Source organism: Gymnodraco acuticeps, unplaced genomic scaffold (assembly GCF_902827175.1).
Source record: "Gymnodraco acuticeps unplaced genomic scaffold, fGymAcu1.1, whole genome shotgun sequence".
In the NCBI taxonomy this organism is placed as follows: Eukaryota; Metazoa; Chordata; class Actinopteri; order Perciformes; family Bathydraconidae; genus Gymnodraco; species Gymnodraco acuticeps.
In genome coordinates, this window is record NW_022989890.1 from 2,019,220 (window position 1) to 2,032,240 (window position 13,021).

The window sequence follows — 13,021 nt, forward strand, 5'->3', positions numbered from 1 at the left end:
CTACAGCAGTCCTTTGTGTGTATTATAAACAAACAAACAACACATAATCATGTATTCTGCAAGCTACATTTTAATTTAACATTCACATAAATACATTTTTATTTTATATAAATGTTTTGACACTATCACACTGTATCTACAGCCAATGATGGAGAACAGGCACCTAAACATGTTCAGTTTTATGTACAAGTCTAGGATACTGGCAGTGTTGCTGAAGGTGTGCTGATCTCTGCGAGCCTCCTCAGCAGACCTTCCAGTGTCTCTGTGTTTTGAGATTTCTCCTCCAGCAGCTCATACCGCAGACTGGAGATGTCCTGCTTGATCTCTTTAAGCTCGCCTGAAGAAAAAAAAAACAGAACATGTAAAGGAGACATTTCACTTCAAAATGGAAAGTATACAATTTAGAGGAGAGTAGATGTATAGTTTCAGAATCATTGTGCATTTTTTACCTTCAGTGATCTCGTCACTCTCTTTGTCTGCTTGGGCTTTGATGATATAACGCTTTATTAGACGCTTCATGATCTTCTGCAAATTGAGATAGAAAAAGTGCTCAAATTCTTTTAACAGGAAAAATTAATAGTATCTAGGCAAACCTAAGATGTAGTCCCATTTAAAATGATTATATAGTGAAAAATGTAAAACTTTTTTTACTAAAACTCAAACCATTATTTTGTAAATGTAAATCCTAGTTTATTGCTGTTTAGGTTTGTAGAGTAGCAATTTATCATTTTGTATGAACATTTCAATTAAAAAATATATACGTATAACATCTAATTCTTGAGAGTTGCTAAAGAGTAAAATATGTTTGTCTAAAATGTTAGAAATGTACATACCTGATATCTGGATGAGCTAGTTGATCCATCAAATCCAGAACTTTTTACTTCTCCGAGCTGTAAAATTAAGCTATCGTTAATTCAGTTGATATTTCTCAGTCTTCTGGTCTGAAGTGGAGCCTGTGGTGCAGCAGTAAAACCACTTGGAGGTGCTCAGGCTCTGCCTCTAACACTCCACAAAATGTCATATTTTGTTCTTTCTACTGTATAAAAGCTGTGTACATTTGTTCACTTTCATTATTGTGTGGTACCTGATTTAACTGTGTCTCATTTTTCTCCTCACTGTGTCCTGCCACATACTGCTGGAGCAGCTGCAGCAGGGACTTGATGCCTGTAGCCAGTCCCAGCATGGACTTTGGACTGGGGACCAGGTTGAAAGGTACTGGGAGCGTCCTTCCCTCCTCAAAGTAAGAGAACCAGAGTTTGGCCCGAGCAAACTTCCACTCAACATCAGCATCATCCTAAAGCAGATAGAAAAACAAAGGTAAAACCAACAGGTTAAAAAGATAAATACACACACATCAAGCTATTTCATTTTGATACGCTTATGCACTTTGTTGCCAAGAGTTTTATAAGAACACTGATATCGTTCTCTGAGTTTTTACCGCCAATATGAACCTACAGCCATGAGGCGATTAGCTTAGCTTAGCAAAAAGACTGGAAACAGAAAAAGGAGCACCTCTAAAGCTCAGTAGTTAAGTTAACACTAAATAAACTTGTTTGTTCATTCCGTTTAAAGGGCACAGAAAGACGTGGTTTTTAAAGAGGGGTTATGTTCCTGACTATTTCTTGGTCTGGTCTCTGCTGGTTACCTTTCACAACTTCATGAAATCATTGCACCATGCTAGTGGTTTCAAGCTAAGCTAATCAGCTGCCAGGCTGTTCCTTAATACTTCCGCATACAGACATGAAGTAACTATTGATTTGTTTAAAAAAAACAGAATACCCTTTGCGTATGTTTGCCAAAACTTTAAAAAAAATAAAAAAGTACACATTTGATCTGCAAAACAAACAAAAATACATTTGTGGAGCAAATGCAAAGCTAAGTCAGTTGCAAGTGCAAGGTTTATTTTATAGCAAAAACATGTTTATAAAATAAGGATACTTTTATTGCAATTGAGTAGGCTACATACCTCAATCGAAATCTTGTGTTGAACCTAAAATATAGTATTGGCGTTTAACTAAATGTTATCTTCCCTGACAAAAACTGAACAAATATATCAATAGAATATGCTACATGTGAGGGCAGGTAAGGCTGTCTCAGGATTCTGTCTTTGTTTGTGAGCTTGTAAATTAAGCACATGATGATTTTTGTGTTTTGCTGACGAACCTCGATCTCCTGGAAGGAGCTGTTGATCATGGCGATGAGCATGTTGAGCAGTACTATCACCATGGTAACGTTGTAAACCCCGTACAGCACGTAACCAATGTTCTCGATGAATTTGTGCCCGTTATTGATCACGACAGATTTGACCTCAGACAGTCCAAAAATAGCCCAGAACAACGTCTTGAAACTCTCCTCCAAGCTAGACGAACGCACAGAGGAGGAAGTGGAGAGAGACAAGAGAAACAAAGTTATTTTTGAATTCAAACAAACCATTAATCATCAGGACTGAGATGTTAAAGACACTGTGAGAACGGAAGAAAGGTCATTTTCCTTCTGTATGTACAAGAATACATTTTGTTTTCCTTAATTATAACTAAAGACAAACCATGGAGTCGGGTCACCAAAACTATTTGACACAAATTGGTCACAATCAAGTTGAGGGGATTAGACATATCTGACTGAACATTTACATTTATTTTTAATTTAATAATGAATTTGATTTAATTGATCTTTTATTTGAAAATATGGCATGTATTTATAATCATCCAGCCTCTGAAAATCAGTCATATCATATAATCTGAGACAGAAAAATCAGTTTTTGGTTGTAATGCTGACAGCCTGTGTCCACAACCAGTGCCAGGTAAATATTTCAAAGTGAATCTCTTGCAAGCTGCATTTCAGGGCTAAAACAGTGAATGTTTGAATGTAACATAAATATCTCCTTGAAGGTAGAAAACCCTAAAAGCATGTGCGAACAGATGCAGGTGTCTCTCACGTGGTGAAGGCATCATTCTGCTTTGCCCCAAGGTAATAGGAGTACAGGTTGAACATGCCAATCATGAACGCCAGAAAGACCAGGATGAAGATGACCATGAACTTGAAGATGTCCTTGACAGTCCTCCCCAGAGAGATCTGCAGTGGACCGAAGCTCTCATTGGCCGGTAGGATGTAAGCGATGCGAGAGAAGCTCAGCACCACGGCCACCGCGTACAGACCCTCCGATACCAGCTGGGGATCCGAAGGCACCCAGTATATACGTGCTGCAAAAACAGTAAACGTTAATATACTCTGACTGACTCTTGTACACTACTATTTGTAAATCAAGTTAACCAGGACACAACATTATCCATTTTGACAGAGCATTTATGTAAGAACGCCACTTCATCTAGACTTGTTATGATCATTGGGCTAAAAAAGCTTGTTTGGGTACATTTCACAAATCTTTGCTATTTTTGTTATAACTTTGGATATTATTTCCTCTTCTGGCCTTCAACAATTATCCAATACATATTTGTGCTATAAGTAGACTTTGTGTATTTTAAGAAGTCACAATCCAGATCAGTTGGGAACCAGTCAATTGCCTTCAAGAAAGCTATTTTTGTTAAATATGATTAGTCTAAAATTGTTCTATTTTATCATACAACAATAACAGAGGAAATCAGACGGACTATTGGTGTTCAGAGTCCAAAGCCAACACACGTCACATGTGCTCCCATATGTACCGCCTCCTGCTAACTCACTCTATCTGTGTATACATTAAATAAATGATGGCGGTCTGAGCATGCTCACCCAGTGTAAAGTAGTTTATCTCGGGGGGCAGTGTGACATTAATCAGTGTCGTGTAGTGTGTGTGTACATAGGTCTGGGCTAAGTCAGCGTGTCTCAGGGTGGATAAACGGCAGCTGAAGGAGGCGAGGAAGATTGCCAGCATCCCAAAGTCCAGGAAGTTCCACGGTTCAACGAAATACTCCCCTGGGCCTTGACTCCAGATCTCCTTCACCTCAGTCCAGATCATACCTGCAGTGGCACAAGGTAAGGTAAGGTACGTTTATTTATATAGCACATTTTCAGACACAGAGGCAATTCAAAGTGCTTTACGTCATCATTAACACTTAATAATAAGACAACAGAAAGAAACACAATAAATAAACATAATGGAATAACAGATTCATAAAAACCATGCATAAAAGAGATACAGAATAGTTTAAAAACAACATTGTAAATACGGTAGGTGCTAAAACAAGGTAAAAGGCTTCTGGGTAAACAGCTGTAAAAAGTAGTGTTTTTAGCCTCAACTTAAAAGAACTCAACGTTGGTGAAGACCTCAGGTTTTCTTGAAGTTTATTCCATTTGTGGGGAGCATAAAAACTAAAAGCAGCTTCGGCGTGTTTGGTTCTGAGCCGGGGTACAATGAGTAAGCCCCCACAAGGTACATATATGATACAACCCTGTCACATACAAAAGTCCCATACAGCTAAACTATCCTTAAGCCTCAATTCTCTCAAGGATTCTCACTGTTTTGAACGGTAGGTTGTTATTTGAAACTAAACCATTTATGTTTAAGCAACAAATCTACTTGTAAGCTTCAGTGTTTGGTTTTGGGGGAGAGAAACTCCCTCTGGAGAGAACTTTGAGTTTTAGACTTTGCAGACTATTTACATGCACAAAAACCTACGCATATAACACACTACAGGAAGGGAAAACGTTTCCCTCAGAACATTATTGTCTACACGCCATTTCCTTCCAAATGTTTTGGAGACCTGGCTGAAGGAGGACACAACCTTCCTCTTTAATCATTGCCTCATGCTCACCCATGACCCATGAAATGATGAGGATCTCCATCCATGTGAAGGGTGAGGTGGTCATGCGGTAGAGCATCAGCGGGTCAGAGTTAAGATTGTGTTCTCCTTGGAGATCATGGTGGGTCATATTTGCCAACAGGGTGGCGCCTGCGAAACGGTCAGCAGCGTTCATGATCAGAAGACCCAGAAAAATAGTAAAAGATGAGGCGTGGGCCACAAATTTCATGAAGGGGCTACGCATCACTTTCCCCACCTGAGAAATAAAAGAATAGGAGGATGAGATAAATGTCCAGCAGTGAATAAAATGTAAAGTATTTGGGAGTTACATACTCTGCTGCACGGAGCGACCAGGTAAGCCACAGCCAGTCCAGGCAGTCCTATCGCCACGGCCAGCACCACCAGCAGTTTGGTGGCAGTGGTTTGTTGTCTCAGGCCGGGCAGATTCTCATACCAGATACTCAGCAGCTGCTGCTGGCAGTTAGGATGAGCCACAAACTGAGGGGATAGACATTACAGAGGAGACAAGGAAACACAGGGTTTATGGACAATATGTTAGAGAAAATACGTAAAGATATGCTGCCTCGACTCTAATTTGACCCTTACATTATAAGAGGAATCGGCCATAGAGGCACTGTGAGACAGAACCATCGTGATGAACTGGTAGAGATGAAACTATTAGTGTCATCAATTTATTTCATGATTATGTTTGCTTGACTTGTTTAAAAATGTTGCTTTTTGTTGTAATTACCTTCGCTAAGGTGGCTATGCTGTTTGGTTATGAGCAGGATTACTGTAAAATTATAGGCCCAAGTTTTATGGAACTTGGTGGAAGGATGTACCAGAACCATAGAAAGGATACACAAATGATTACTGATGTTGTTAACACTGTGAGATAAGGCATTTTGCACGTGTAGTTATATTTTGATCCAAAAACATGAGCTCTCTCTTGCCTTTTCTGTCATTGCTGGTTTGCGAGCACTCTAACCTTTTTGAGTTCGTATTTGATGGCTAATTTGAGCCGTGTGAGGGAGGGGCGACCTGGTAGATCGTAGTTGTCTTCAGAGTCAGTTTCTCCGCTCAGTATGGCCTCCACCTCCTCAGTGCTGCGGCACAGATCCAGGAGGCCGACCACATAGTCCTTACACTGGGTGGACAGACAACAGTAGTCGTTCTACAAAACACAATGATGAAAAAATGTCATTAGTGAGTGAAATATACAAGATGTACTGCAGGAGATATCTTCTGATGCTCGCGGAAAATATGCTTTGTGAAATATGTTCTAATTTTCCACAGCTTGGGATTTTAACAATGTCACCACAGAAACGTAGTTAGCAACATGTTTTTTTTATCAGTAGGGTAATAACGTAATAACTCAATCACTTCTTTGGCTTTAAATAGTCACTTATTAGACTTTTTTTACATCAAAACCTATTTACATTTTTATAGTGAAAATTAAGGTAAAGTTTATTTGTATACCAAGAAAAATGGGCTACATAATTAATTGTGTAAATTAATCATGGTTTAGATTGGGACATTTATTTATTGTACAGTATACAATCCTACTGTAGGCCAGTCATAATTACAGTTGTTAAATATGTGTGTTAAAAAAACGAAGTGACTACAAGATCCCTTCTGTGTCTGCTTCCTTTCTAAAGGCTCATAAAATGTTCTTGTGTTTACTGGCAGCTGGTTGGCAGAGACATGACAAAATTAAGTTTTAATTAATGTTTTTAGTACCTTGAATTCTTTCTCAATATTAGCCAGCATGGCCAGTTCGCTGCTGAGCTCCAGGGCGGCCAGCACCGGGTCCTCGTTGGACAGGGAGAGGTAGGCAGGGCTGGCGAGGCCTCTGTAGGCATTGATCCGCGATCGCGAGTGACTGAAGGAGTCAAACTGCTGCTGGTAGTTACAGGAGTCGCAGCCGCAGAAGTAATCGTGAGGATGATCGATGTGAGCCCCTTTACTCAGCAGGGTGTGAACAATCTCATACTCTTGGCAGTGCGCTGCAAGGATCACTGGAGTAACGTCATGAGAGAACCTGTAGGGAGGAAAACATAAAGACCATGTACATTTACATAGAGGTCGGCCCAGACCCTAGGGGTTTTTAAATCAACACTAAAAACTCACTTCTTCTCCCTGGCCTTCTAGTCAGAGCGGAGCACGACTTATGACATTTCCCTGTGTTTGATTTTTATATTTGCTGTTGTAATTTATTGTCTTCTGTTTGCGACTGTAGTAATGTGTTATTTATTATTTGCATGTACAGCACTTTGGCTCGACCAAAAATCGTTTTTAAAATGTGCTATATAAATAAAACCTGATTTGATTTGATTTGATAGATCTTGTCATCATATAGTTCAAATTGGCGGGGAAAGGGCTGGCTCTGTCCAAAGTAGGAATGGACCAATCCAACTTTTCCCAGTCCCAATTCCAACTCCTTTGGGAGTGTTTGCCGACAACCCATTCAATAGGCTGTCAGTGTTTTATTAATAGGCTGTATGCCCCACTGTGTGGAAGTGACTAGGGTCATCTGTAAGGGAACATCAGGCCATTAACATTGCTTTTCTGTCTTTGTACAACCTAATGTAACAAATAAATACATAGAAACAATTAGTCCTACCATATGCAGCAATATAAGTCAGTATCATGACATGTCACTTGTTAGACGCTTTTATCAAAAGCGACTTACATACTCAATACTGTGGACAATCCCCAGAGGAGCAATTTGGGGTGAAGTGTCTTGCCCAGGGACACAACGACATGCTGACTGCAGTGGGGTTTGAACCTGTGACCACCTGATCCGAACACCTACGCTCTATCCACTGCTAAGATATAAGAACAGCCAAATATCCAATATCAGGATTGTGATCATTTCAGCCCTAGTCCAAAAAAATAACAACATCTGCCAACAGCAGCTCCGAAGCTCACAAATCCACATGTTAAGTTTGATAAACCATACCAAAACCAAAGTCTATAGACAACAATTCGCTTTATTCTGGGGTGGTTAAGTCTCTGTTTCAGTCGTACGCACTAACAGCCTTTTAAACAGAGACGTTCAGGTTGTCCCACATGTCAGGACATTCAGTTATTTAGCTGCTGTTTCTCTGCTGTTAGAAGGCACAACATTCTTTAATGATTTCCTTCAAATGCCCTACCTCGTCCCGTCCTCATCGTAAGCGTAGAAGTCGTCCAACATGTCTGCTTGAGCGGGGCTCCCTGTCAGACGATGGGCATCTCTAAACGCAGGGTGACACAACAAGGCCTCTGTGATACGAACATAACCTTTACCTGCAATGCACACACACACACACACATACACACACACACACACACACACACACACACACACACACACACACACACACACAAACCGTAAACCCAGATATAATGTTGTATTAATATAGCTATAACAAGGGTGCTTGTATGTGCATTTTATTTTGATTTCCACTAACTATGGTGCTCTAGATTGATATGTAAGATTTAAGATATTCGGTGGAAGAGCCATTTTAGGTTTAATTAAATAAAACGTCAAACATGGCGCACAGTAAGGTTTGTCATCTGCTCTGACATCTTTAAAAAAAAATACATCGTTTGACCCCTGGAGAGAACTGCAGTGTCAGCTTTCTGACACGTGTGATTAACTCTATTAAAGAGGACATATAATGCTCTTTTTCAGGTTCATGTTTATATGCTTTAATGTTCAAAAGGGTCTTTATTTTTCTCATACTGCCTGTGGTACTGCACCTCTTTACAACCCCTTTCTGAACCAGAGCCCAGTCTGATCTGATTGGTTAGCTGGCCGGCTCTGTTGTGATTGGTCAACCGCTTAGAGATGTCACTATCTAACGGAAGTAACAAAAGGACTACAATTGAGGCTTTTCAGGCAGGGGGGGAAGTGTGTTGGAGAGAAACTCCCTCTGGAGGGAACTTTGGGATTTTAGCCTTTGCAGACCATTAACATGCACTAAAACCTATATGACACACTACAGGAAAGGGAAAACCCCAAAAAGCAGAAGATGGCCTCTCAGTGTTTGTTGGCCTTTGTATACAAACATGCACAAATGTACACATCTTACTGATGGCTAACAGGAGGGCGTCACCCACTCTGGCCAGATCCGCCCTCCCCAGCAGCAGCTCCGTCACCTCCAGATGTTCGTTAGACACAGCCAGCTGCAATGCATTCTGGCCCATGTAGTCCACAGCGTTGACGTTCAAGTGTGGCAGGTGGAGCATCATGCGCCGCACCTCTGGTATGTTGCCGTACTCAGCCGCCTCCAGGAAGCGCTGCTCAACCTCTGACGGGCTGATGGAGGGAGCAGAGAACATGTAGGTTGGACCACGAAGCGCCTGGCGTCGTTTCACTGCACCGAGAGGGGCCACGAGCTGTCTCTCTGAGCTGCTGTGGCTGCCAGAGTCAGGGGACATAAACACACAGTATATCACATCTACATCGTCACTTATACAAGCACATAAACCCTCTGGAGAAACACTCATCAGTTACATGTTTGCAGGTTCACATTTTACAACTAAGATAGTTACTTAAATGCTGTTTAGAGAGTTTAATGATTTATTCTACTCGTGGTGGGGATACCAGTACAAATGCAGTTTACACATGTCTTAAAAAACACCTCAAGTTATGTGCTGCAAGTTTTATTTGGTATAATATGGGATATTTTATACCTGAAAATAAAACCTTTTGGATAGGTTAAAGTCGATTGATCTGATTTCTGACAGAAATACATCATCAGATCAACATGGGAATAGGTATTTAAAATGATACAATACTGTGTAGAAATTGTAATCTTGACTCCCCTGGAATGACCATTGTTTGGATTAAAGTCTAATAATAGGTACCGACAGAGATAAAATGTACAAGCCAAGTTTAAAAATAAATGTTATACTTTCAAAGTTCACAGTAGTGAACAAAATCTAGAAAAACAACTCAAGGCTTCAACTTTTTTAGAAGACACTGGAAGAAAACCATGTCACTCCCCACTTTCCAAAAATGTTGAAAAGAAAATTAAAGTAATGTAAAATATAGTTCAATCACAATGTTTTTCATATAAATAAGTCATTTACAGTGTGCAGGGTAAACAGAGATCAACCTGAGAAGGCTGCTGTCTCAAACAGTGAGCCATGCTGTAAACCAGATTTACAGGATAAACCAGGAAGAATTTGAAGACTTTAAATACTGCTGTGTAACAGCCAAAAACGTACAAGTGTTATCCTTTTGACCTCCATCAACTTCATCAAAGTTTGAGTTTCCCATGAATGGTAAAACTGTCAATGATTAGCTACAGACATGTTGACATTATTTACGCTTTAACTTGATAACTTAAATTCATATGTAATTAACTTGTGTTAGTGGAAGACTGTGGCTCAGTGGATAGTAATAATAATAATAATTCCTTACATTTATTATAGCGCTTTATCAATGACTCAAAGCGCTTTACATATACACACATTACACATATATGATACATGCAATGGTCAGATACTGTGGACAATACCCACAGGAGCAAGTTCAGGTGAAGTGTCTTGCCCAAGGACACCCCGGCTTTACAGACGCAGCAGCAGCGGGTTTCACCCCTTGATCTGATGATCATTGCACAGCGCCACACCATCCATCTTCACGCCTCGAAGTCATCGAGGCGCTTTTACAGGTACACATTGGTATTATACATGTACTGTGGATATTACCCACAGGAGCAAATCCGGGTGAAGTGTCTTGCCCAAGGACACAACGGCCTGACGCAGTGGCGGCAGGAGCGGGTTTCGAACTGGAGTTCCCCAGCACTCCCCCTTGATCTGATGATCGGATGCACAGACCACTGCGCCACCCGTCCATAGTATGATGGACTTCAAATCAGGGGATAGCAAGTTCGAGTCCCACTGCAGTCAGCATGTCGTTGTATCCCTGGGCAAGACACTTCAACCCAAATTGCTCCTGTGGGGATTGTCCACAGTACTGAATGTATGTAAGTCGCATTGGATAAAAGCGTCTAACAAATGACATGTAATGTTATATGCTATATAATGTTATATACATTATCTATATATAACAACAACCTGTTATGTAAACAAACCAGCATTAGATTAACACACACATGCACATCTGTCTGCGTATGGGATGTTGATGAGAGACTCACCCAAGGCATCGTCCAGAGCAACAGTTTTCCTCTCCGAAGTCCTTGCACACCAGCAGGTTATCCCGGCTGCGGGCCCGGGGGCTGTCGCTGCAGACCGCCGGCCGGCTGCTGAGGGGCGGTCTGTGGTTCATCCTGGAGGAGATCCACAGTGGAGGGTCCTGGTTCATATGAAGCAGTCGTCAAGTGTCCGTGGCACACTCTGACTCTCCCGTCGCCCTGCCCCCTCTACTTTTCCGTGTCCTTGAGAAAGAATGCATCCTTCTGGGTCCCACTATACTTTTATGATCTATATACAGATGTGGAGGTCAGCTGATGCTACTGCTGATACATGGCTATTTTCACCAGTAGCCTTATTGTTTCAGCTAAATCAACTTTCTGATTCGTTTTTTTTGTTGCTTTACTGATTTAAATGACTCCCTACATTAGTGTTGTGAATGTTGGCTCGTCTGCATGGTTGATAAACAAGAACAAGTGTATTCTGAAAATGTTGTGTGTTTCGGCAACGGTTTTGTATGCTAGGGTTGTAAAATGCTATTTTAAACCGCAGTGTTTAGAGAACATGTTGACGTGTGTGTGTGTGTGTGTGTGTGTGTGTGTGTGTGTGTGTGTGTGTGTGTGTGTGTGTGTGTGTGTGTGTGTGTGTGTGCGTGCGTGCGTGCGGGTGCACATGCATGCAGGAGTAACTGATGACTGATAAACGGCAGATGAGGTTCCTCAGGGTTTATATTCCCATTAGACTTTGCTTCCTGTATGCTTGACCAGTGTGGGAAAACAACTTCCCACCATGCACACACACACGCTTAAAATACACACGCAAACACAGAAACACGTACGTATACATATATTATACTCCAATGTGTTTGAGGTTATACATGCTTGAAATTTGAAGCAAGCAATTTAGTATCTATTTACAGCAGGCCCGACACTCTAAGATGAGTCCAGTATTTAGTCAAATGTGTTACCTCTCCCTCTCATTTCAAGCTGTTTCCACATAATACACCCCATTGTATCACGCCGACATGCCAACATCCAAAGATCTGATAAAGCAGAGCTCCTAATTTATGTTTGTATCCGTGATAATTTCCTTTTAAGGCCCTGATTGCTGAAGATAAGTCACTTTGGACGTTTAATGACGTATAAGAGCGTAACTTTTAACAAGGAGGATGGCAGGGTGAAAGGGGGTAAACTCTGACGAATGTCACGGTGTAAGTTTTTGTTAAGACTTCCTCCTCAGAACAGAACAGACCCCAGATCTGGATATAAACACTGTCAGCTCAAACATACACACTGTTATTGGGGGGGGGGGGGAGATGAGGGACAGGCAGCTGGATGGTCATGTTATGTCTGCCTGTTTTAGGGCCACTGATTCTGCTGATAACACATTAGGAGCTCTGGCTCTTTGTGTGGTCCGGTGTGGGTGTATTGGCAGGGTCAATAAAACCTTCAAACGCAAACAAAAACACACGAGGCAAAGAAACACCGCACTCAAAGTCATGTTACATAATATGTTCAGTTAAACCAAAATGTAAGACTTCCAGATGACGCATCATTGAAATCTAAAGGATTTTTTCTCTGGGAAGCAGGAATGGGATCGGGACATTTTGTGGCTGACTAAACTCCACAATAAACAGACAGAGACAAAATATCTGAACTAAACTACGCAGGTTTAATCACAAGATAATAACACATTCTCCACACACTCCATTAAAGGGGCCGTATTCTGCTCATGTTGAGGTTCATATTTGTATGTTGTGCCTCTACTGTCACAGTATAAATAAATAAAGTGCTTTTTGAACATGGAGACATGTGACATGTCTCCATGTTCAAAAAGCACTTTATTTTTCTCATACTGCCTGTGCTGCAGCACCTCTTTTCACCCTCTGTCTGAAACCAGAGCCCAGTCTGCTCTGATTGGTTGGCTGGCCGGATCTGTTGTGATTGGTCCACCGCTTTGAGATGTCCCGCCCCCTTTTCAGGCCATTTATATGCACAAAAACCTATATTACACATTATAACAGATAGTGGGCCCGCAGTGGGCATCCCCTGCAAAGGTTCGGATGTGTTGCTCAAACAATTACCGGTTGCCTTGTCACAGACAATCTGCTCGACAAAATATGTTTGTCTTTTTTG

The 13,021-nt window shown here is 41.2% G+C and overlaps 1 protein-coding gene across 1 annotated transcript; it reads right to left on the bottom strand.

Moving 5' to 3' along the window:
• Window positions 1-52: 52 nt before the first annotated feature.
• Window positions 53-11,113, bottom strand: LOC117536182 (short transient receptor potential channel 3-like). The gene is made up of 14 exons (XM_034200954.1): window positions 10,892-11,113; window positions 8,819-9,147; window positions 7,898-8,030; window positions 6,480-6,780; window positions 5,728-5,913; window positions 5,073-5,237; window positions 4,752-4,995; window positions 3,730-3,957; window positions 2,936-3,200; window positions 2,164-2,359; window positions 1,085-1,294; window positions 834-890; window positions 450-525; window positions 53-337 (listed from the first exon to the last, which is right to left on the bottom strand). The coding sequence occupies exons 1-14, from the start codon at window positions 11,056-11,058 to the stop codon at window positions 192-194; spliced, it is 2,703 nt and encodes a 900-aa protein (XP_034056845.1). The 5' UTR covers window positions 11,059-11,113; the 3' UTR covers window positions 53-191.
• Window positions 11,114-13,021: the final 1,908 nt, after the last annotated feature.

Excerpts from the sequence above, each read along its gene's own strand:
- LOC117536182 (XM_034200954.1), bottom strand. The coding sequence starts at position 11,058 with ATGAACCAGGACCCTCCACTGTGGATCTCCTCCAGGATGAACCACAGA. Across the intron at positions 3,958-4,751 it reads CATCATTTCATGGGTCATGG|GTATGATCTGGACTGAGGTG; the intron begins GTGAGCATGAGG and ends GTGCCACTGCAG. Across the intron at positions 2,360-2,935 it reads CAGAATGATGCCTTCACCAC|CTTGGAGGAGAGTTTCAAGA; the intron begins GTGAGAGACACC and ends GCGTTCGTCTAG.